Raw genomic sequence first — 26,329 nt, 5'->3', positions numbered from 1 at the left:
GCCAAAATGTGAGAAGAAAGAGTCTGCTTCCTGTTGTGATGTACTCATCCTCTTGTGGTTGGGTTTCTGCAGCACCCTGCAGGAAGCATGGTACTGTAGCACTGACCATCTGTGATCAAGTACTCCAATGAGAACTATATATATGGGTGTTTGTCAAAGGCTGGTTACACTACACCCACCCACAATATGCCAGGGCTGTATGTTTATATTTCCTTCAGTGCTAGAATAGCCCCTTTTTTGCTAAGAAGCTTCAGTCATGGCATGGTCAACAAGTACTAAACTTAACAAGAGACAACTGATTAAGAGGAACTGACCAAAATGAACCAAAATGGGGGGGGGGGGGAATCACCATGGAAGAGTGCTAGGTTTCCAGTATTGGAGATGGTTGCCTTTTTTCCTACACTTCAGCTAAGGCCTCTGGATAGGAAGATGTTTGGGTGCAGTTTCCTTACCCAAGAGAAACAAGACTTTCTACTCTCTTTCACCTGCTTGTAGCAGACATGTCTGTATCCCAATATAGGGCCAAACTACATCTTTACAATTTACCCTTGTAAAAACTCCATTTGTTCAAAACCAACGGGGTTTAGTGATAGCCTGCCTATATGAACTGCCTTGGGTCTGCTAGACTCTCACTCATTGTGAGAGTCAGTGAGAGAGACAGAATATAAAGACTGTATAACAATAACAATAAGCACAGCATCATGAGACCCATGTACACCAAACCTTATATACACTGTACACATAATAAGCTGTAAAGCCAAAGTTGGGAAGGACCCCAAGGAATAAAGGACCACCTGCAGGAGTGCTTTCAATTGGATTCTATTTATTTCCTAAGCTCAGCTGGATCCGAAGTTAGTAATGCCTCCTTCATCCTTCAAGAGGAGCAGGTGTCTCAGTGCCTACACATCACTGTCAGTACCACCCACCAACTGGGAGTCCTGTGTGCTCTCTTTCTCGGTTTGTAGCTTGAAATCTTGCCTGGAAGGGGGGATTCCTTCTGGGGTCTGGAATTTCTTTTGATCTAAATAAAACACCTACCTATGACAGTGATATGAACTGAGGGCTGCCTAACTTTCTGTTTCTTGCTGACTCACCAAGGCTAAAGTCACTGTTCCAAGTTGGGTTAGCAATCGTAGATTAATAGCTCAGCCTTTATTTATCTCTGAAAAACACACAGGAGCAGGGAAGTTGCTAAAATTAAGGCAGAACAAAAATATTTCAGTTTTTAGTGTACCTCAGTGATTAAATCATCCCACAATGACATATGAAGAGAGATGCTTTTCAATCAACACACAGTAAAATAAGGCTCCTCAAGACACGCTGTTCTTCTTGAAGTTGTATTTTATCATACCTATCTATTCAGGCATCCATTTAACCCCCCACCCACCACCCCACCCACCGCCTTCACTTTATGGTCTCAACAAAAAATGCAATCAGACTCAGGCAAAGAACCAAGGATCTATATCTGGACTTTCAGAAGGCTTTCAACACAGTCCCTCACCAAAGGCTACTAAAAAAACTCCACAGTCAGGGAATTAGAGGACAGTTCCTCTCGTGGATTGAGAACTGGTTGAAGGCCAGGAAACAGAGAGTGGGTGTCAATGGGCAATTTTCACAATGGAGAGAGGTGAAAAGCAGTGTGCCCCAAGGATCTGTCCTGGGACAGGTGCTTTTCAACCTCTTCATAAATGACCTGGAGACAGGGTTGAGCAGTGACGTTGCAAAGTTTGCAGACGACACCAAACTTTTCCGAGTGGTGAAGACCAGAAGTGACTGTGAGGAGCTCCAGAAGGATCTCTCCAGACTGGCAGAATGGGCAGCAAAATGGCAGATGCGCTTCAATGTCAGTAAGTGTAAAGTCATGCACATTGGGGCAAAAAATCAAAACTTTAGATATAGGCTGATGGGTTCTGAGCTGTCTGTGACAGATCAGGAGAGAGATCTTGGGGTGGTGGTGGACAGGTCGATGAATGTGTCGACCCAATGTGCGGCGGCAGTGAAGAAGGCCAATTCTATGCTTGGGATCATTAGGAAGGGTATTGAGAACAAAACGGCTAATATTATAATGCCGTTGTACAAGTCGATGGTAAGGCCACACCTGGAGTATTGTATCCAGTTCTGGTCGCCGCATCTCAAAAAAGACATAGTGGAAATGGAAAAGGTGCAAAAGAGAGTGACTAAGATGATTACAGGGCTGGGGCACCTTCCTTATGAGGAAAGGCTACAGTGTTTGGGCCTCTTCAGCCTAGAAAAGAGACGCCTGAGGTGGGACATGATTGAGACAAACAAAATTATGCAGGGGATGGACAGAGTGAATAGGGAGATGCTTTTTACACTCTCACATAATACCAGAACCAGGGGACATCCACTAAAATTGAGTGTTGGGCGGGTTAGGACAGACAAAAGAAAATATTTCTTTACTCAGCATGTGGTTGGTTTGTGGAACTCCTTGCCGCAGGATGTGGTGCTGGCATCTAGCCTAGACGCCTTTAAAAGGGGATTGGACAAGTTTCTGGAGGAAAAATCCATTATGGGGTACAAGCCATGATGTGTATGCGCAACCTCCTGATTTTAGAAATGGGTTATGTCAGAATGCCAGATGCAAGGGAGGGCACCAGGATGAGGTCTCTTGTTATCTGGTGTGCTCCCTGGGGCATTTGGTGGGCCGCTGTGAGATACAGGAAGCTGGACTAGATGGGCCTATGGCCTGATCCAGTGGGGCTGTTCTTATGTTCTTAACCAGCCATTTTAAAAACTATATATGTATTAGAAACCTAAAGCGAAGTGAAAACAGTGAAGGGTACAAGCTCATGGTCAACCATGACCCTTAAACAAATTCCTGGTGAAAAGAAAGTCTTCACCATGCACTAAAAGGAGGAAGCACAGGAAATCCATAACTGATGTGTCACAATTGAAAAGTCATACATCCTCACCAGTCAGACTTTCAGTGGCAAGACCTTCAATGCTGAATAAAATGGGAGTGCAGATTCAGGTGGAGAGAGATCATCCTTCAAATAACATACAGCATTCAGGCATTGAGTGGTAATAAGAAGTATCTTGTATTGCACTCAAAAACAAACTGGAAGCCAATGTAAATGGAACTAACATGATCCTGGGCACCCAGAAGAATTCTAGCTAGCAGATGCATTTTATACCAGCTAAAGCTTCCAAACATTTTTCAAGGGCAGCCCCACACAGAGGGCATTACAGTAATCCAATCAGGATGTAGTCAAGGTATGTGCAACAAATTCAACCTTGTCTAGGTACAGTCGGCACACCAACTAAATCTGTACAGAGGTTCCCCTGGTCATGCTCAGAAGGGCACCCAAACTAAGAACCTGTGCAACTCCATACAGAAGAGGCTTCTTGCTCATTCCTTACCAACTCCCTTACCAACCAGAAACACCTCTGCTTTGTCTATTTGTTCACCTTCATCCAGTCCATCGCCAAGCACCAATTCAGAACCTCCAATGACATGCATGTATTACCAATTTTAAAAAGTCACGATCACAAACCGCTGCTTCTTTTCTTTCCCAAATCCCTAGCTTAAGGAGAACTCAGACTCCTGATTCAGTGGTAAAGCAGCACACACAAGGTCCACCCAGGTTCCAGGACATCAAACAGCAGGTGTTTGCTGTGCAAAAGCTCTCTTGGAGAGCCACTATCAAGTTGGACCAGGTTCTGACTGCATATGGCAGATTCCTATAAGGAAGCTCAATTCTCATCCAAGTGTAACTTGCTTTTTAAGAAGCAGATCTCTTTGGAAAACTTCTGAGCAAAGTCACAGTATCGTATTTACCCATCACAATAGTTTGAGACCCAGTCTACACAAAACCAGCACATAATGTGGGAAAACTGTTCTTAGCCCATACTATCTCAGAGTGCTAGTGGGGGAGCGCAACTTCACATGCTACCCCCAACCCTCACATAGAAGACATACTGCATATCTGAGAGAACCCAGACTTTCTTCCTGAAAGTTTCAGTTTGTTTCAAATATCAACGAACATTCAAGCCTGCTTGGGTCGAGAATCAGTAGTTTAAGGCTGGCTCAGATGTTATTTTGGAGTTGTGGTTGCTGATGCCTCAGTTGACGTCCATGACACACTGTTAATATGTGAAGTTTCACAACACACGGAGCTGCCCAAATCACATGTGAACATCTCATACCAAAGCCCATTTGTGCCCCATCCTTCTTGCAGGGGTGCTATTAATACTGAAGGCTTTTCTGGTTTGGAGAAATACCCCTCAATTTAGGTTACTCATGATGCAGATCTCCATATGCAATTGGGGAGTCAACCACAGTGCAGTGCTCGTTAAGCCACAAAGATATGGATAATTTATCTTATCGGGCTAGCTCAAAAGCTGAATGAAGAATACCTCAAGGCATTCTAATGAATCCGGACTGTTATGAACACAAACACACACAAGCATGCTGCTTGTATATCAGCCCTTTGCAAAAACTTGAAGCTGATGAACTAGTTCATTGTGAAATGTTTACCTTTAAGGGTGACCTTGGTCCCAATGCCTTCTTTCAGCACTGAAATGGCTTGAATTAGGGTAACGGTCATTTAAAAAAATCCATCTTATAACTTCTCCTCTGACTATTCAATTTTGCTAGCTAAAACTGAGATCTGGTTTATTCGCTTGCTGTTGCAAACTCGCATTCTAAGCTCTTCTCTGCAGTACAGAGGATGAACAACAATTCAAGTTCTTAAATGTTTTCTCTTGGTAACTGAGCCAACTAATTAATATCCTCCTGGCATAACGCCAGAGCTTATTGCGTTTGCAAGCTCATTGTAAATGGGAAATGACTTTTGCTGGAGCCAGAAGTTGTTCCTGAGCCACACGGAATATTTATACGGTTAATGAACTAAATAATGGAGGCTGAAACAGCTCTGCATTCCAAATAATGTCTAGTATTAGCAATACTGGTATCATTCTTAGTCATCACATCTTTAGCAGTTTTTGTATACAAAGTGCTTTACAATTAATCTTCCACTGAACTTATATGTTTGAGATGGGTGTACGTTACTGACTCTCAAGGCCACTCAGAAAAATGCATGACTGTGGCAGCTTTAAATATGGATCTCTCACACCCAAGGCAACACTCTAGGCCAGAGATATTCAACCAGTGTGCTGTGAATGACCCACAAGTGTGCCATGGAAATTGGGGGGGGGGATCATTCAATAGTAGGGTCATTGGGGGATGCAAGTCTCCCACTGGCAGAGTGGTGTACCTTGTCAATTGTCCAAAAAAAAGGATGATGTGCCTTGACAATTTTAGCGCCTCATCAGTGTGCTATGAGATGAAAAATGTTGAAAATCGCTGGTTTGAAGTATTAATATATACATCAAAATTAATTCCAACTTTATTTTGCCTTATTAAAAAAATCAAATCCACATTCTGTCACCTTGCCCTAAACTATGTGTTGATGATGAAATCTATTATATGGCTGACCTACATGGCATTTGCATTAGCCCCTTCTCCTTAGCTTCCTCTGGATAACCTCTAAGATAAACTTCTTAGGATGTAGAGACTTCCAGGTCACACAGAAAGCACCAAGGATGACAGCACAGAAAGCACCTTTTCTATGGAAAAGGGAGCATGATAGGGAATGAGTCCCTAAAATTATCCTGCTCCAGTGGTTCCCAGGCAAGCAGCAGCAGCGAATAATAAAGCCAAGTTTGGCTGCTCTTGCAATATTAGGCACTACTATAGCTTAAAAATTATGAAACAATCACCAATACCACAAACTCAATCCAGCCTATTGCGGGTAGTTCTGGGAAGCATTAGTAAAAATGCTACTGTGAAATAAATGTTTACTCAGCCAGGAACATTCAGCGGAGAAGAGTAATGACATAAAAGAGGATGCTTCTAGAGTGGTTGCGACACCACAGCTCAAGTTAATCAAGACTGAACTGACAGAGCTGAACAAAATATCAAATATATCATCCAGGTGTACAATTCAGTCTCCTTTTCCGCAGCTACAACCTTCTGCTGCAAACAAGTCCCATAGCTCAGATCAATCAACTGCTAACTCCATAGATCCAATTTCCATTCAGCAGAAGGCTTTGGCAGGCATGCACATGACATCACTTCACCCAACACGGCCCGCCATTCTGCTTCAAAGTCTTGCCAGAATGAAAGCTGTTCCAACAGCAGACCAAAGGAAGTGTTTGGCTTTGCTCATATCATATGCATTCTCGTTCTCCTGAGCCTGTGCAAGAATTGAGCATGTTTGTTCACTCAGAAATATATATATATATATATATATATATATATATATATATATATATATATATATATATAGCCAAATGGAACACCTAGTCCAAATAATTTGCAGATTGAGCCACTTTATTCTGGTTACAACTGAAAAGTGCCACTATAAAACAAAGTCTGAACACTGACATAACACTTGAGGTAGAATCAAACACCAACATTCCTGAATATAATTTGCAAATTATTTATTGATTCATATAGCACCATCTCCTTGTGCACGGTATTTTACAACACAATAGAAGACAGAGCCTTGCCCTGAATGCCTTACAATCTAAAATAAGCATGTGAGGCAACCCAGGCAGAGGAGAGAAAATCATGCCTGACAAATGGGGAAGACACAATTATTTCTTGCTAATTATTTTACAATTATTTCTGTACATAGGCTAAGCTGCAGTAAGGTAGAGCGGATACTACCAAAGGCTACATGGAAAAGATGGGTCTTGAGGGAGGATTTGAAGAGGCAGGGGCATCCTGCAGGTGATCAAGGAGAGACATTCGGTAATAAGGGGCAGAGAGAGGCCTTTGAAAGAACATGAAACTTTGGGCAGTTCAGCTGGTAGAGCTGGTGAAGAGAAGTTATGAGCAGGAACACAGGAATAGAGCAAGACAGGAGTGCAAAACAGAAAGAACAGGTGAGGCCAAGGAGAGCTTGGTAAGGACCGGAGCTTGTGGTGGATCTGGGAGCAGACAAGAAACCCAGGCAAGAATTTAAGGAAGGGTGTGATGCAATTGGACAGGAGTAGCAAATTATTTTGGTGACAGAATGCTGGATGGAGGTGAGGAGGAGGAGAAGGTTCCAGTAGTCAAGGTGAGAGATGAAGATATTTTCTCTGAGGGGACAGAGAGGAAGAGATGGATTTTACATTACACACATCTAGAGAACTGTTAGGGGTATTCCACTCTCAGACAGAAGTTTTTCCTATCAATTTTTCCATCCTGCATTCCCAGAACCTCCTGAAAGGAAGATTCAGAGAATTGCAAATAGGATTGTGGGAACAGTGTGAAATATGGTATGGGGCCTACTGATGCAAGGAAGAAGACTGCAGAAATCACACCTTGTCCCCAATGCATTTTAAGCCAGCAAATCACATCACATTAGTTATACTGATTTTCTAGTGAAAAATCTACTAGTGTACTGATGTTTTCATCTAGTTGTACTGAAGTGATGCAATGGATAACAGCCAGGATAGCCTGTATATAAAAGTACCTTCAACCTGTTCTTGAAAACCTTCAAGCAAGGTATGCCATTTTGTTGCATAAGGTATGCTGATGAATTGCTCTTACATTTAAGAGGTCTTCTCTAATCCATCTCTTTGTGTAGTTGCAAAACCGCTCACATACATGAAGTGCTATATAGGTACTTATACCCTACTCTTTTTGAAAGGCTTTTAAGAATTTAAAGACTGTACATAAGTACAGTTTGGGAACAGGGGTAAGTCATTGTGGGGGAAGGGCAAAGGCAGTGATGCGATCGTCAGGATCACGCTGCTGCCGGGAACTTTTCTCAACTTACCATTAGCAGTGCTGGACTCCTGGGGAGTGTGGGGTGCCCACAGATGCCTCTGCAGTACTCTCCAAGGCTTGGAATGTCTAAAAATAGCTATCATGACTCACTTCCGGTTTGTGATTACGAAACCAAAAATGGGTCATGATCACTATTTTTAGATATTCCAAGCCTTGGGCAACCCACACATCCCTAGGAGCCCAGTGCTGCTAATGGTAAGTTGAAAACCCTCCCCCTTATTTTCCAGGAACAGTGTGATCCCATCAATCGCATCACTGCCTTCACTCCTCCCTGTCCCTTAAGGGGACAGAAACAGGGCTTCCCTGGCTGGTGGGTCATGACCCACCACTTTGGGAACCACTGAGCTAGAGCCTAGCTCACTATCCGCTTCCAGTATTTGTAAGAATGTTACAGCAAAACATACTGTAACAGTCCCCTAAAAATCCTCAAAACATGTATGACAGAAGGTGCAATTCTAACACACTTTCCAGCACTGACGTAAGGGCAATGCAGCTCCGAGGTAAGGAAACATTTCCTTACTTTGAGGATGCCTCCATGAGTGCCACCCAATTGCAGGATCCAGCACACAACCCATTGGCACGGCTATGACAGTGCTGGAAAGTTGGTTAGGATTTGGGCCATAGACAAATCAGCTGTAGGATGGAAGGTATGCCTTGACGTGCTGATGCTCAGAAGCTCGAAGACAGGAAGGTCTTTTGTGATAGACAAAAGTCCTGAGAGGGCAGGACAGAACTAACTGCAGGCTCGCTCTCTCCCATCTAATGACAGACTGCATGCACTGTGGTGATGAAAGCTTAGCAAAGAAGCTCTTAATGAGAATATAAGTGCAAAAACTCTTTCTTAACAAATATAGTGTGAACTAGTCCTTGGAGCAACAGCAGTCTTGATCCCTTAGGTGCTATCACCAATTTTAGTTATGTCAATATTTCAAACTCCATCTTGACCAACAAGCTTAAGGATTTACACCCCTGGCCAAGGACCACCAAAGATATCTGATTTAAGTAACATCACCAGGTGTCCAGTTCCACTTGCTGGATGCTAGCCACCCTGTTAAAAATTGGCAAAACAAGGATTCCAATCCCAGAGAACAGACTTTCTCACACAGTACTTGGCAATCTGCAACAGTTATTATTCTGCCAGACCTTTGAGATCAAAGTTCAGTGGAACAAACCACCACTAGATAACAAAAGATTTAGGGCACAATCCTAACCCCTTATGTAAGGGCTTTTCAAACTGGGGTGTCATGATGCCCCAGACTGCGGGCCCTGGCCCCTTAAGGGGCAGGGGCAGCCTAGAAGCAGAGAGGAGGCAGCAGAGGCTACCTTCTTCCGCCTCTGCTGCCTCCCCCCTCCTGCCCACACAAGAACTTAGTGGCTCTCAAACTCTCCCAGAGAGTTTGAGAACCACTGCCTTATGTCAGTGCTTTCCAGCACTGACATAATGGCAATGCAGCTCTGAAGTAAGGGCATAATCATTCCCTTACTTTGAGGAGGCCTCCATGAGTGACACCCAACTGCAGGATGCAGCACATGTCCCATTGGCACCGCTATGCCAGTGCTGGAAAGCACTGACATAAGGGGTTAGGATTGCGTCCTTACTGCATTTACCTTACAAGGTTGTAAGAACTATATCAAGAAAATGCATATGAAGTGTATGAAGTGTTGCACACTCAGGAAGGGCAGTACAGATCCTATATTATTACTGTTTTACTAACATCCACATGATCCTCAAGGTCGGTTAGATGGCTTCAGTGGCGAAATTGGACAAATTAATGAAGAACAGGTCTATCGGTGGCTACCAGTCATGGTGGCCATGTGTTCCTTTCAGGTACAGCAGCAGTATGCAGAAGAGCAGTGGTGAGGAAAAGAATGCAACCATGATATGTACACTGCAGTGCCAGACAGCACACACTCAAGATCTTTCTCTTTTAAAGGAGAGAAAATAGCCCAGAAGAGCATTGCCAGGGTGACCAGATGTCATCTATTTTCCAAGTCCTCTTTTTTAGCCTCTGTTCTGGGAAAGAACTTAAATGCTCCCCCTTTCTCCTGTGACATAGGAAGCTCCTGCAGGCAGTTCATAGTCTTCATAGCAATTAACAAATTATATGTAATATAGTTTTAAATTTGATAATAAGTAATATAGTGTTTAATTAACCACATGAAATCAATATATGAGTGTTTTTAGCTTTTATTTTGTCATGTTCTACATTTTTCTTGGCTGTCCTACATTTTGGGGTGCCTTGTCCTCTTATGACATCTGGTCACTCTAGGCATTGCTATTTATTATCATGAAAACGTGAACACTGTTACCACAAAAAAAACTCACTGAATGTTGAAATGTATATTTTGATCAACTCATATAGTAGGAAATTATATTTCTAATATAGTTAGTAGGAACTAATTAATAGTTAGTGGGAAAGACCTTTTGGATAATCCAGCCATTTTCTACATTTTCTACAGGTGTGCCACAGGAATTTGGGGGAAGATCATTTATTAGTAGGGCCAATGGGGATGCGAGTCCCCCACTGGCAGAATGGTGTGCCTTGACAATTTTAGTGCCTTGTCAGTGTGCCATGAGATTAAAAAGGTTGAAGATCGCTGGGATAATCCCACTATAAATGAGTAATAGCTAGAAATTTCTTTTGCAATTTTAAAGACTCTCTGCAGAGAGCTGTAGTTACTGCTGACCAGACTGTTAGATTAAGGCTACAGAGACCGCTGGAATGGCACAGGTAGACTTGCTGCTCACACCTAACATTGCTTAGATAAACAATCATACTTGTTCAGTAAGGCAAGGTGGGGAAGGTGTGTTCAGTAGGTTCCATGCTTAAAAATTGAACACTTGTGTTTAATAAAGTGGACCAAGTTAAACACAAGTGCAGTCTGGTGCCTTCACTGGGGTGTGTGAGGGTAAATAGAATGCCAGATGTAGGGGAGTGGCATCCAGATGCAACTCATTTGTGGCATTGTGTGCTCCCGAGACATAAGTACATAAGAACAGCCCCACTGGATCAGGCCATAGGCCTATCTAGTCCAGCTTCCTGTATCTCACAGCTGCCCACCAAATGCCCCAGGGAGCACACCAGATAACAAGAGACCTCATCCTGGTGCCCTCCCTTGCATCTGGCATTCTGACATAACCCATTTCTAAAATCAGTGGCATCTGGTGGGCCACTCTGAGATACTGGACACTGAACTAGATAGGACCTGGGCCTGACCCAGCAGGGCTGTTCTTATGTTCATGCAGCACTTTCAAGTATAGCATAGCATAGTATATCATAGTGCAGTAGCCCTGGAAGAAAAGACTCACAGCCCAATCCTATGCATGTCTACTCTGAAGCAAGTCCCATTATAGTCAATGGGGCTTACTTCCAGGTAAGTGTGGATAAGACTGGGCTGTCGTTCAAGTGAGAGGGGCTTCTGAGTGAACATAGGTGTTATTACTGGCCCACGCCTGCGGTACTGCCAGGCAGGCACCCCCGGCCAAGGGCCCCACCCCAAGCGATCGCCCTGCTTACCTACCTGCCTGCCCTCGTGGCTCGACTGCGCGCTGGCCCCTCCAGCGCCCGGCTGCTGGGAAGCATTGGCTTCCGGGGAGTATTTACGCGCGGCAGCCTCCTCCTCGCCTGCAGCCCTGTTGCCGCCGCAGCCACAAGCCCCTCGGCCGCCTGCTCCGGAGTCCGCATCCCCGCCTCTGGTCTCCAGGCGCACCCCCAAGCCCAGCCGCAGAGCGCAGCTGATGGAGAGCACCAAGAGCAGGCCGTGGCTGGGCGCAGCCATGTTCAGTGCGCGAGCAGTCAGCTGACCCACCCGGGCTTGCAGCCAGAGCCACTGAGCAAGACTGAGCGGCGCAGCATCACTTGTTTCCTGCATGCGCGCTTGCAACAGTAACAGCAGGGAGCGGGCTGGGGACTGGCAGCCCAAGCCCAGCCACACTTTCCTGGGAGTAAGTCCATTGGACTGAGTTCTACTTTCAGAGGCAGCTGAGAACAAATTTATCCCTTCTTCCATAGGACAGCCCTTTCAGTGCTATCATATCTCCTCTCAGCCTTCTCTTCTCCAGGCTGAACATACCAAGTTCCTTCAACCTTTCCTCATAGGGCGTGTTCTCCCTCTGATCATCCTCGTTGCTCTCCTCTGTACCCACTGCAGTTTGGCCTCATCTTTCTTAAAGTGCCCAGAATACTTACTTGTATGGACTTTTCTTTGAAAGATAGGCTACAACATTTGTCTCTTGGGAAAGAAATTATACAGTTAGTTAAAAAATTAAAAAGTTGTTTCCTCTTTTTCACAATGTTAAATACATTTACAAACCATGATGAGTAGATGCAGCCTATTTGTGAAGGCCAGATGCAAGGGAGTGGCAACAAGGTACAGGTATTGTTCTGTCTGGAGTGCTCTCTAAGGCATCTGGTGGGTCACTGTGAGGTATAGAAAACTGGACTAGATGGCCCTGGGCCTGCATCCAGCAACAATGTTTTTAGGTAGAATTAAGCACATTATTAGTCTGGAATTCATTACTCCAAGATTTGGTCGTGGCTACTAGTTTGGATAGCTTTAAAGGGGGAATTGGACACATTCATGGAGAACAGGTCCATCAGTGGCTACTAGTAATGACAGCCATGTGTTCCCTGCAGGTATAGCAGCAGTATACCTCTGAGTACTAGTTGCAGAGGAGCAATGGTGGGAGAGAAGTGTGTCTTTTCCTCCTGTTTCTGAGCTTCCCAGAGGCAGCTGATAGGCCACCGTGGGAAACAGGATGCTTGATGAATGGACCCAATTTCCTAAGTAGCTGCCTTTTAACATGCTAGCTAGACCAGGGTTCTTTAACCTTGGGGTTGGGACACCTCAGTTGGGGGGTTGCAGCAACTTACAGGAATGAAAAAGGCTGAAGACCACTGGACTAAAGCACCTCCAGGGGGAAAAGGGAGATGACTGTGTTCCAGTCCTGCTTGGATTCTTAGAAATTGGGCTAAAATAGCTTTCAGTAGTGGTAACTTTCATGGTAACTCTATTCTCTCTAATAAGAATACTTGGTTACAGTGAACAGTGCTGGGAGGGAATTACAAGAGCGATGATGTGGGTGGGGTGGGCGGATAGAGTCCAAGTAAGGGGTGGTGGGGTTGATGGTGGGTCCTATTTATTTATTTATTTATTTGGGTCATGGCATGAAAAAAGTTGATAATCACTGAGCTAGACTATTGGGCTACCTAGTGAGACTCACAGTGCCTATCAGCTGAGATTCTGTAACTGAAGATGTTGACTGTTGAACTTTGGCCTTTATGGATGCAAATCATGTGTTCTTCCACTGAGCTATGACCCTTCTCAGAGGCTTCTGACTCTTTAACAGCTGCATGATAACAGACAGAAAGTCAACATGGGCATCTTGCCCCGTATTGAAATATGCTGCTATATAAACATGATTAACACAAGTTAAATTGAATTGCATGCATAGACATGAACAAGATAAATTGGGCAAGTTTCTTGACACTTGCAAAAAACAATGGAATGAAAAATTCTGCTCTGTTGTTGTTTTTAGGAAAGTTGGCAATATGATTGGTAGTTTTGTTTTAATTTCAGTGCACCATGTTAAAAAAGAAATGCATTTTCAGCCAGATGGCTCACAAACTAAGAAGTGTCTTACAGCATAATCCTACATATATTTCTCAAATGTATTCAAATGAGGCTGCAATCCAATGTCTGTTGCTATCAGTGGCATAGCTAGTGGGGGCAAGATGCCCTGGGTGACACCCTTAGGGGGGGTGACATCACTAATGGCCAAAATTTTCAAAACTTTGGTTTGTATGAATAATACCATTATGTTATACAGTATGCCATTTGATACATAATTTCATGAAGAATGTAATAGTACCACCTGGGCTGAATTATCTTTGTTCTATCAACTTTTGTAGCCAATTAACCAGAAAATGAAATACAACAGGCTAATGCTGTGGGTTTTCAAACTCACAGGGAGTTTGAATCCCACAGTAAGGCTTTGCGGGGGCGGGGGGGGGGAGAGAGACAGTGGCGTGATCCCCAGAATTGTGCCGCTCAGGGGGCTTCAGGGGGCTTGGTGCACTTGCCCAAGCCCCATGCAGCCCCCTGGGGGTGCGGGGAGCCCTGCACGGCCTTCGGCAGGGCTTCCCAGGTCAGGGAAGGTGACAGAGGAGCAATCGCGCCCCGCTCCTCTAAACCAGAAGCGGTGCGTGATCGCTCCACGTTCCCATTTGACCGGGCTACAGGGACTGGGGTGCACCCTTCAGTCTCTGCAGCAGCTGTCCCTGCATGCGGGGAGCTGGGCACGAGCGCCTGTAGGGCTCCCCAGGTCAGGGAAAGTGAGAGTGGGGTGATCGCCGATCGCCCCAGTGCACCCCAGTCCCTGCAGCCTGGTCAAAAGGGGAAGTGGGGCGATAGTGCACTGCTTCCGGTTTAGCGGAGCGGGGCACGATCACTCCACTGTCACCTTCCCTGACCCGGGGAGCCCTGCCGAAGGTCGCGCAGGGCTCCCCGCACCCCCAGGGGGCTGGGGCTAGTGCACCAAGCCCCTGCAGCCCCCCTGAGTGGCACAATCCTGGGGATCATGCCGCTGCCTCCTCCCTGCCTCCTGGCTGCTCCTGCCCCTTAAGGGGAAAGGGACCAGGACCCTCAGGCCAGGGCGTCACAACGCCCCAGTTTGAATACCACTGGGCTAATGTAACAAAAAGTTTATTTTCTTAACTAAAAACTGACCAATGAGACTGATTGTTTCAAGAGCCAATGGGTAAATGTTCACTGCATTTATTTTCTGGCCATTATTATTATTCATTTCATTGCCATGACTATTACTGAAAATAATTTTGTCATATGGGGGCATGTGTGTCAAAAATGTAGGGCCCTGGGTATCAAATGACCTGGCTACACCTCTGGTTCATGGAGGCTGAAATCCTCTGGTTGCAATCAATAGCAAAACTCATACTGATTTTCATGCAGCTGGGTTCAGGGCCCAATCCTATCCCACTTTCCAGCACTGATGCAGCTGTGCCAACAGGGCACATGCTGCATTCTCTGGTGGGAGACACCAGTCCAGAGGCCTCCTTAAGGTGAGGGAATGTTTGTTACTTTACCTCAGGGCTGCATTGTGGCTGCACTGGCGCTGGAAAGTTGGGCACAGGGTGACCAGATACAATGGAGGACAGTGCCTATCCCTTTAACCATTGTATAGAAGAGGAAATTTGGGCAGGTGCAGCTCAACATGAAGGGGTTTAAAAAGCTTCACCTGCTCAAATTCCCTCTTCTATACAGTGGTTAAAGGAATAGGTACTCTGTCCTCCATTGTATCTGTTCACCCTGCCCAGGCAGCGCAATCCTAACTTGAGTGGGAACAGGCAAGCTAGTTGGCCTGCCCTGTACCCAGTGCAAGTTTGAAGCGGACTGAGGTTTGGTCTGAGGCAAGGGGAAAACATTCCCCTTACTGTGGGCAGAGCTGCAGTGTTCCTAATGGGTTTACTCAGATTTGTGCCATCTGATGAGGTGGCACAGATCCAAGCAGAACAGAACAGCCTGGAGCTGCTCCACACTGCCTGGGATTGGGGCTAGGATCTTGCATAACTGTGGAACCCTGGCCCTGCCTCCTGCTTCCCACCTGTTTACCCACTGACCTACCCTCCTCCTGCCCCGGAATGCCTCCTCCCCACCTCCTGAATCAAGGTTTGGATTGCGCCCTGAATCAGTGAGACTTACTTCCCAGTAAGTATTTTTGGGACTTCATGTATCCTTCTTATTATGAGCTGAATGAATCCAAATGTCAATTTCATTTTTGCTGATTTTAAGCACAGTTAAGAAAGCAGGACTATTAGTTCAAGTGGTGGAGCCTACAGTTTTAGACCTTTTGTTGCAGCCTGAGAACAAAAAAGAAAAGATGTCCTACACAGCAGCAATTTTCAACAAGTGCACCATGGCACACTGATGTGCTGCAAATGGTCTGCAGGTGTGCTGTGGGAATTTGGGAAAGGGTCATATATTAGTAAGGCCATTGGGGGATGTGAGACTCCAGCCAGCAGCACTGTGTGCCTTGTTAATTGTCCAAAAACTGATGAGTGTTCTTCACAATTTTAGCGCCTTCTCAGAACCCTCAGATGAAAAAGGTAAAAATATCACTGCTATGTAAGCTCTCAGACTATGCTATGTGCAGTTACATGAGTTTTGCATTGATTCTGAGAGAAGAGCTAAGTAGCCCCAAAGGAGTGTAAGACAGTTTTGAACAGGGGTGTCCAAAGTTTTTGGCAGGAGGGCCACATCATCTCTCTGACACTGTGTGGGGGGGGGGGCGGCGGGGAAAGAAAGAATTAATTTACATTTCAAATTTGAATAAATTTACATAAGTTTACATAAATGAATATATTAAAGATGAACTTCTATGAATGAATGAAGGTCTTGCAATCACTCAAGGCCTATAAAAGGCCTTGCACAAAGCAAGGCTGGCCTTTCCTTTGCTGCTGCTACTGTATCACATATGTGAAACAGCAAGCTGTGGAGGAAGCCCTCATCCCACAGCTCACGTGAGAGGTCAAACAGTTGCCCTCACATTGACAGCAGTTGTGTCAGGCCAGTACGGGCTCCAACAAATCTCTGGAGGGCCAGAGGCTCAATGGAGACTGGGGGCTCCCTGAGGGCAACATTGAGAGACCTCAAGGGCCACATGTGGCCCTAGGACTGGGGTTTGGGCACCCCTGGTCTTGAATATCACTTTCAATTTAGCTGGCTTCCTTCCCTTGATAAGTCAGAGCACTGAAGAGGGGCTTTGTTCTACCTCTTATTTGATGCTAAGGGAAGATGTCATCATTGAGTCAGAATGATGCAGGGCAGGAGTGATCAGTAAGCCTAACTTGGCTTTGTTCACTTGCTTCCTCCATTAACTTGGCAGCAGTTTTTTCTCAGAGTGTACACATGAAGCAAAATGAGAGACACAAGCAAACAGTTTCTATATGTAATCAGCTTCTTGATTTAATCTAAGCTAGGTTGCACATTGATCATAACTGAGAAGCGCTAAATACCTTATAGTACTTAAAAGTTGTCCCATTTATTTCAGTGGAGCTTATTTCCAAATAAGATGTTTAAGATCCTGGAAGGTGACAGTGAAGATGGAAGATGTTGAAGGAGGTAGGGTCAACAGGCAGGCAGCCAGATATTGAGAATAATAATAATAATAATAACAACAACTCAGTATTTATATACCGCCTTTCTGGTCATCGGATTACTCCTCTAACTTTATTCAAGGCAACCTTAGGCAGGCATTTCTAAATCCCTCAAGGAGATTTTTAGAATCATAGAGGTTCTCTCTTTCAAGAACCAACCACATTTCAGAGTGGATCTTCCTGGTTTGGTCTCACTTCTGGCCCCCAGTTCTACACAGGCTGACAAGCAGCTCCATCTCACATGGAGGGCAGCCAAGATGTTTCTTGCTCAAACCAAGAGCAGGTGGCATCACTCAGCTTGGCTTGTCAGCTGCTTCAAGGTCTCGCCATTCTCAGCCGTTCAGGGAGCTGCCGGTATCCTCAAACTGGCGACCTTCTGAAGTTATCTTCGGGCTAACGGAGGCTCTACCCTCTAGACCAGACCTCCTGCCCTGGCCTTTTTAGAATGCAACTCTAAAAAGAAAAAAGAAAAACTTCATTAATTCATTTTTATAGTTCAGCAATTTGCATGTCGTCTTGCTTTGTGAAGAATATTTATGTTGTCCTTTGAAGCAAAAATAAACAGCCTGAAGAAATGAAATGCGTAGGAATGTTGTGTTGCCTGTAGAATTTGGAAAGGAACACTAACAGAGTTCCTTCTCCAGCCTTAGAAGTTTCCAAGTAGTTAAGCACTGAAGATTTTCATAAGCACAATTTCCATTTCTCTGCTTTTCCTTCAGCTTGGTGACGAACTTTGGAAAGCAAGAGAGCAAAAGAAAAACAAATGAGCTCAAATTGAATTAGAAAGCCAAGCATCTCATGCTGTTTTTGGGATCAGGCTGTGCTCAAGTCCCTTGTATTTTGTAATAATGATTGGACCATCGTTTCCCCGTTTGAAATAAAAAGAACGACAAGCAGCTCATCTTTCTTCCAGCATCTGTACTATGTAGACTTCTGGGAATACACCACACTGGGAAACTGGGAAATGCCAGATGTGAGGGAGTGCACCAGGATGCAGGTCTCCTGTTGTCTTGTGTGGTCCCTGAGGCAGGGCCTAGGAGAGGGAGGTAAAGGGGGTAATTTGTACCTGGGCCCAGGGTCAGAAAGGGGGCCCAGGAGCCAAAGGAGGGGGCCCAGAAAGTTCCTGGGACCTGACATGTTTCCTATCTCACCTGAACTTGCTGCCAGCGCATAATGCTGGGGCACAGTCATGTTCATGCAGTGTTAATTGCTGCTGCAAGCCATACACACCAGGCCCAGGAAGCATCCATGACTCTCCTTAACACAGTGTCAAATCTGGGAGGAAACTGGTCTGCTACTGTTTGTCTTGTGGATCCCATAACCATGAAGAAGTGTATAGAAGCTCAGAGACCCAGCTGTGGGGTTACAGCTGCTGCAGAAGTTCATTTTGATCCATTCTAGTGTGAGCCTAAATACAATGATGCTAATTTTCTGCAATCGATTTTCTATATTTCAAAGATTTTAGAAAGACTTGGGAGTGTGTTTGGTTTTCCATATCACATAATATAGCTACCAACTAGCTACCTCCCTTCCTGCCTTGCTGGTCCTTGCAAGGCATTCTGGAGCATGACCTGCCTTTTTCTGCCATTATTCCATTCTTTTTCAAGTACCTCTAAAAGTCCTGTTGAGTGTCCCTGGGAGTACATGAATACCAGGTCGGGAACCACTGTTTTACTGGTATGTTGTTTACAGTGCACTTACTCTGATAGTGCTTACAAAAAGGTAATGAAGACCGGAATTTAAAAATAATAAAAATGTATCTTACGATCTTTTACTATGTTTTTAATAAATTAGAGACTACAGTTCTTAGGTAACAATTAGTGGTGGGTTATTTTTCAGGATCTGGCCTCGAGTAAAATCAGACAAAACTATAGTCAGACATACCCCTCCAAGTTTAACCCCCGACTTATCCAAGGGTCATAGAAAATTCCATGATTGTTGGCTCAAAACCTGCCCTCAACTTATCTGTGGGATCGGCTTGTAGGCGAGTGCCTGTGGTGCTTTACTAATCTGTATCATCCTGCCAAGTGGTAAGTTGGAAGGATAACTCTTTGGGGCTTCATGGTACCTATATATCAATCCCCTGTCCTGGGTTTGTTGTACGTTCAGAATCAGACATGGTTGTAGTCTACAGCGTTGCAATTTGTTATCAATGTGTTCCCTGTGTTTCCTTGCTGGGAACATTTTTATACGACCATCTGGTGCATTTTGGTTCCAGCAGTCCTAGAGATGTTTGAACTGAATAAAAAAAAAAGAATGCATCTTGCTGCTTAAAAGAATTGGCTCAGGCATGAAGAATGGGAGACTATGATAAGTCTCGCTAGACCTTTGTGGCTTTTTACCAGCTGTATTTTGGGAAGGATTTTCAACCCAAGTGTTACTATGTCCCTGAAAAGGGAGCTGGAAATATTTAAAGAAAAAAAGAGGAAAATTTAAAGGAAAGGAAATTTTGCCTACAGTACAGTGCCTACAATGGTCAAAGTGCCTAAGGTGTTTTTCAAGGCCCCCTTCAGGGCCAACCCATATAGGGCAAGCGACTACTTTGTTCAGGGTGTGCTTGGGCAGTTATTGGTTGCTCCATCTTCAAGCTGCTATGCAGCCCACTCCTGTGTTGGTTTGCTTGGAATCAGATCCTGTTGAGTTTATTGAAAAGTGGGAACATAAATATTCTTAATGATCATAATGTGGCTTACTCCTGAGACAGTATATATAGGATTCAGACATTTTTCAAAATTAGGAGAAGGGGGCATAATCATGTTATGCCTCAGAGATGGCATCAAAAGTTGACCAAGTTGGACACTGGCCAGGGGCCCATGTCCATCTAGTTAGGTGGATCTCTGAAACCTCAGAACTGATGGTAGTGGCTGTGTTCAGTGCACAATCAAAGAGAGGGTGGAAGGGGTACAGTGGGGATCTGGGGCAGGGCTCCCAGCAACTTGGTACCGACACTACTGTGGCTGCCTACAACAATAATTGGAGTAAGTATCCTGCCTTGCTTTAATGATGTAAGTTAGTGTTCTTGGAATTGTGACCCCCAGTGGAGTAGGGAAACCTCAATTGTGAGGTCACAGCAACTTACGGCAATGAAAAGGGTTGAAAACCACTAGACTAGAGCGCCACCACCAGGTAAAGGAGGAGGCATCTGGTGTACCTCTTCAAGAACCAGGAGACTGTGTCCGTGTCTTGCTCAAGTTCTTATCAAATGTGCCATAATAGTTTTCACTAGTGCCAGGCTTTTTCTGCTCTCTCTAATAAGAATATTTGGCTACAGTGAACAATGCTGGGAGGATGTAATGGGGGCAAGGAGTGGTTGGAAATAGGATTGACAGTGAGCAGATAAATTCCTGAGGGGGGGCAGGATTGAAAGTGGGTCCCCAGTCTCATACTTTGTTTATTTTGTGGGGTTATGACATTAAAAGGGTTGAAGACCACTGATGTAAGAGTTTGGTTGGATTATAGGTTACAATGATTAACTCTGCAGCTGGGAATGAAGGGAGATTTTCCTGTACATGAGAAGATTACAGATATCATTTCTTGGATTCTAGTGACGGATATGGTTATTTCACAGTCATCAGATCTGATTTTGGTTTTATAATCTACTGAGTTTAGCCAATAATGGTTTTCTGTCTTAGCTCTGTCATTATGAGCTGGTAAAAAGGTTGTCAGGATTGGTAGATGTGTATTTCTTGTGGTTTTGACTCTTATTTCCATAAAAAAATATTGATGGAAACAAAAGATACATACAATTTTATTAGCTATATAGCCAATTAATGGCATCATGATTTGTGATATATCTAGAGTTCCAATACAAAATAAAATGAAACCAACTTTGTTCAAGGAATTCCTTCTTAAAGTGATCTTCCCTTAATTTTTATTTATGAGTCAGTTTTGATGGGTGATGGGTTGTGGGTAACTTTTCTGTGCATTTAAATTTTTCTTTAAGAGGGTGGAAGTAGGAGATTGAACTGGAGTCTCTTCTTTTTTTCTCTTGGCTGTGGAAAATAAAGTTAGGATCTAGGGTTTTGTGAACTGTTAGAACAGGACTGCTATTATAGCTGGTTCTAATCCCATTACCGATGCGCTTGTTTAGCTCGGTATCGAGAGAATGAGTGTCGGAGATCGTTGAGCCAAGGTACACAAAGTCATGGACAACCTCCAGTTCATGCTCAGAGATTGTAATGCAGAGAGGTGAGTCCACATCCTGAACCATGACCTGTGTTTTCTTCAGGCTGATTGTCAGTCCAAAATTTTGGCAGGCCTTGCTAAAACATTTTCCAGACTCACAAAGAGAGTCTGGTCCAACAAGAAGCTGACGGAACATACCAAGATCCAGGTCTACAGAGCTTGCGTCCTGAGTACACTTCTGTACTGCAGCGAGTCATGGACTCTTCGCTCACAACAGGAGAGGAAACTGAGCGCTTTCCACATGCGCTGCCTCCGACGCATCCTCGGCATCACCTGGCAGGACAAAGTTCCAAACAACACAGTCCTGGAACGTGCTGGAATCCCTAGCATGTATTCACTGCTGAAACAGAGACGCCTGCGTTGGCTTGGTCATGTCGTGAGAATGGATGATGGCCGGATCCCAAAGGATCTCCTCTATGGAGAACTCGTGCAAGGAAAGCGCCCTACAGGTAGACCACAGCTGTGATACAAGGACATCTGCAAGAGGGATCTGAAGGCCTTAGGGATGGACCTCAACAAGTGGGAAACCCTGGCCTCTGAGCGGCCCGCTTGGAGGCAGGCTGTGCAGCATGGCCTTTCCCAGTTTGAAGAGACACTTTGCCAACAGTCTGAGGCTAAGAGGCAAAGAAGGAAGGCCCATAGCCAGGGAGACAGACCAGGGACAGACTGCACTTGCTCCCAGTGTGGAAGGGATTGTCACTCCCGGATTGGCCTTTTCAGCCACACTAGACTTTTCAGCCACACTAGCCAGAACCACCTTTCAGAGCGCGATACCATAGTCTTTCGAGACTGAAGGTTGCCAATACAATCCCATTAATGGAATTTATGATAAAATACATTTTCAAACAGTAAGATCCAGCTGCTGGACTCTTTTACTCATGCTTAATTCTGCAGGCTGCATTCTTTTCAGAAGATCAAAATGGACTGAGTACTATAGATAGCTTGAAAAGTCTTTACTCAATACAGAGGAATTGCAGTTCTTTAGAAACAGAACAACACACCCTTGAGCTGCTAGTAAAGGAAGAGCTTTTCTGAAATAGCTTTTTCCAACTCTTCTAGCTGGAGAGGCCAAAGATTGGATCTTCTGCATGGAGAGCATGGGTTTAGCAACCACTGATTGATTGGTTCCTCTCACTAAACCCTGAATTCTATTCATTAAGTGGGTCCCTTTACTCATAGTAACATTTGGACTAAGGACCAAATAAAATGTTATGAATAATCTCTGCAAGGAAAAAAAAGCATATGTAGATTATCACATAGGATTAGGGTGATTGCAATGTATCTTTTACTTCAAGTACAAACTGTGTGTGTTGGGAAGCTATGACCAGTTATACAAATGACAGCGTTCATGTGGTTTTCACAATTTCTTCTGCACCAAATGTAACATACAGCTGCCTTCTGCTTTTAGTAGTCCTCTAAATACACTACTATGCTATGTTCCAGAAAATTCAAATCAGATTTATTTCAGCACAGGGTTCTGATAATTAAAAACATATTTTTATTACTGCATGGATGTATGTTATATTTTAGCAGCACGTATTTTGAAATATGAAAGGAGTGTTTCCGCACTTGGATTTGGCTTAAGTACAAAAATATTTCCTTAATCCTTGTGATAGGCAGGATGCATTACCATCTTTATGGAGTTTTGCCACCACATCAGCCCTATTAATTCCTAATGTTACAGACTGGAAATTCACAGTGACAGCCCACTCTTATGCACTTCTCTGGGAAGTCAGCCCCTATGATATTAATGAGACCACTCCCAAGTTAAGAATTGCAGTCAATGTGGCTTTGTGTCACTCAAGAGAATTGAAGTGAAATTTGGACCAGATTAAATCTAATTCTCTGCTTGTGGGGTCACCCTAGTTTGGTAATCACAATGTGTCTTTATATTGTAAGCATTTTGGGGCAGGGACTTGTCTGTTCTTTTCTGTTCCTATGTAAAGCATGGTGGTGCAATATTGTAAAGCATGGTGGTGCAAATGGGTGGTGCAAAATTTGTTGGTAAAATGACAATGCCATTCTATGTTCTGGTTTGCCCTGTGCAATGTGATTCCAAAACCATTTCAGGGAGTTTACGATGCAATTCACTTCACAAAGTACTTCAAGCAGTGAGCCTGCATTTAAATCAGATTAGTTCTGTTGATTGCAAGAGGACTGAGTTAACTGAAGTGTTAGTATTAGTATTAGTGTTTGGTGGATTGTAGCCATTAAATCTCTGCTGGAAATTAAGGTAATCAAATGAAGCTTGTTGTTCCTGGAAGGATCTTGTACATTATCATCCTCCTACAGATCAAGTCACATAATGGCCAGTGTGCTTACAAGAAGGCATTTTCATAGATGGGGGAAAATCCAAAAGGACCCGTCCTCACTCTAATTAGCATGGTGAACAATCCATTTTGATTCATTCCTACACATGCCCCATTAAAATGAGCCACCAAGTTCTTGTACAGCTCTCCATTTTAGTGGGTCTTGTGTGATGCCATTTCTAAATGGGTTATGCCCTACAGTCCAGTTCGTCTGCCTCTACTACTTAGGCCACACTGTTACACTTAGGCTTGGTCTGCACATGATTTAGAATTGACTGTACCACTTCAGATTGCAGATCAAGAATAGTATTCTTCAGTGTCCCATATATTTTTAAAAAAAGCCAAAAAACTCCCTGCAAATTGAAAATTAACATAAAGGGAGCAGGTTTGGCCTGGAGCCTCTGATGTGCTAGATGTTTACTTGCAAGTAATTTAACATGAGAAACATTCAAAATTGGTGTCTGACAGTTGCTGTTTGGCTCTGCTCATGCAACCACCTTCATTTGGCTGGGTAGATCAGGACTTCATGTTGCTCATGCTGAACTGCTTTGGAAACGGATGTAAACATATGCTTCCATGAGCCTGTACTGCACTTACTTCAGAGTAAATCCTATTTACTTCCAAGTGTATTTAGAATGGCATCCTATGAGCAGCTCTACTGTTATGATGTGGGAGAAGTTGGGAAATATGAAGCTTCTGCTTTCTTGCAAAATCCAAAATAGGCTCTTCGTATAATGCCTGCCATAGCCTGGTTCTTGAGGTTGTCAGTTCTAAACTTGGCATTGCAGCTTGCCCAGCAACTGATAATAATTACACCCATGCTGTGACAAGCATCCTCTTGACTCCAGCACATGAAATTACTTTTTCATATGCAAGAGGTCAGACCGTTTTTTGTTGTCTGATCAACTGGCAACTGGTTTCCATCTAACTGAGGAATTTTGTAAGGGGATAAGACATTTTTAAAGAAGATGGTTCTGTGGGAATCTCCATCTTATATCTGGTATAGGACTGAATACCACTTGCTGGGAATAGGGCCAGTCTGTTGAATCGGTCACCTCATGCAGCAGATTGACTGTGGTGGGGTGCTCACTGTGTCCACCCATTCTTCTTCAGTGCTGTTGCTTGTCCTTCACCCAGTGGCCCAGCTAGCCTGAACGCTCATGTAAAGTGGCCCTCCCCCCTTACCACCAGAGCCATACCTATGGCTCTATGCAGGAGCATAGAGACTGCTGTTGCTGCCCTGAAGGGCTCTGAAGGTGAAGGGGAGGGACCGCTTTACATGGGCATTCAGCCACCTGAAAAAAGTAGCACTTTGGCCCTTCTCTAGCTATGCTACTGCTTTCACCTGGTCCTTGGATTGGAAAAGGAAGAGGGGGAAGGAGTGGAAAAGGAACTGGAGGAGTGTAGTGGGCTAGAGCATGCCAACGCTCTCTAACCCACCATTCTCTTGTCTCCATGCTCTTCCACTTTCCCCCCCTCTTCCTTTTGCAGTTCAAGGAGTGAGAGGAATGGAGCTCCGCATATTATCAGGTAAGTGGTGGGACAGTATTTGTCACACCGCCTCAGCCTCTGAGAGCCTTAGGGCTATTCCGACCAAAAGCCTCCACACCCAGCTTGTGGACATCTCAGATATGTCTGGTCACTGGGGAGGGGACGGACGGGACAGAATCCTAGACTGGGATTGCAGTCCTAAGCACACTTTCCTGAGAGTCAGTCTCACTGAATGTAATGGAACTTACAGTACATCTGAGTAAACATAAGAATATTAGAAGAGCCCACTTGCTCAGGTGAAAGACCTATCTAACCTAGCTTCCTGTTTCTCACAGTGGCCCACCAGATGCCTCAGGGAGCACACAAGACAACAAGGACCTGCATCATGTCGCCACTCCCTTGCACCTGGCCTTCTGAGGTAGCTTATTTCTAAAACCTAGAGGTTGCACATACCCATCATGGCATGTAACCCATGATGGACTTTTGCTCCAGAAATCTGTCCAATTCCCTTTTAAAGGCATCTAGGACAGATCCCATCATCACATCATGTGGCAAAGAGTTCCAAAGACTAATGACACACTGGGTAAATAAATATTTACTTTTTTCTGTCCTAACTCTCCCAACACCCAGTTTTAGTTGATGTTGCCTGGTTCTGGTATTATGTGAGAGGGGAAAGAACATCCCTCTATTGACTCTATCCATCCCCTGCATAATTTTGTACATCTCAATCATGTCCCCCCTAAGGCACCTCTTTTATAGACTGAAGTGCCCCAAACACTGTAGCCTTTCGTCATAAGGGAGGTACCCCAGCCCAGCAATCATTTTGATTTCTCTCTTCTGCACCTTTTTCTAGTTCCAGCACATCCACTATGAGATATGGCGACCAGAACTGAACACAATACACTACCTACTATGCAATACATACATAGATGTGCAGTGTAAATGGACTTTTGGTCAGATCATTCTGGCTTCTGTTTATGTTTCTTTTGTTTGTTACTATGAAGAACCAAAGACCTGAACTTAAGCTAGCCTGAAGTTGTCTCTCTCCGTCATCCTTCAATGAAGTATTACAATGAGTGTATTAGTAGTAGGCATCCTTCAGTCTCGGAAGACTATAGTATCGTGCTCTGAATGGTGGTTCTGGAACAGCGTCTAGTGTGGCTGGAAAGGCCAATTCGGGAGTGACAATCCCTTCCACACTGAGAGCAAATGTAGTCTGTTCCTGATCTGTCTCCCTGGCTACAGGCCTTCTTTCTCTACCTCTTTGCCTCAGTCTGTTGGCCAAGTGTCTCTTCAAACTGGGAGAGGCCATGCTGCGCAGCCTGCCTCCAAGTGGGACACTCAGAGGCCAAGGTTTCCCATCTGTT

At 44.4% G+C, this 26,329-nt stretch overlaps 1 protein-coding gene across 1 annotated transcript in view; it reads right to left on the bottom strand.

Moving 5' to 3' along the window:
• The window catches only part of SUMF1 (sulfatase modifying factor 1), an 83,052-nt gene extending 71,468 nt beyond the window's left edge, over positions 1-11,584 (bottom strand). The window contains exon 1 of the mRNA XM_066614923.1: positions 11,327-11,584. Coding sequence (XP_066471020.1) covers positions 11,327-11,584 — 258 coding nt within the window. The remainder of the gene's footprint in view (positions 1-11,326) is intronic.
• Between the last annotated feature and the right edge of the window lie 14,745 nt (positions 11,585-26,329).

The sequence above is a fragment of the Tiliqua scincoides genome, chromosome 2 (genome assembly GCF_035046505.1).
Source record: "Tiliqua scincoides isolate rTilSci1 chromosome 2, rTilSci1.hap2, whole genome shotgun sequence".
NCBI lineage: Eukaryota > Metazoa > Chordata > Lepidosauria > Squamata > Scincidae > Tiliqua > Tiliqua scincoides.
Note: the sequence above shows the minus strand (reverse complement) of the source record. Positions and strands in the feature narration are given on the sequence as shown.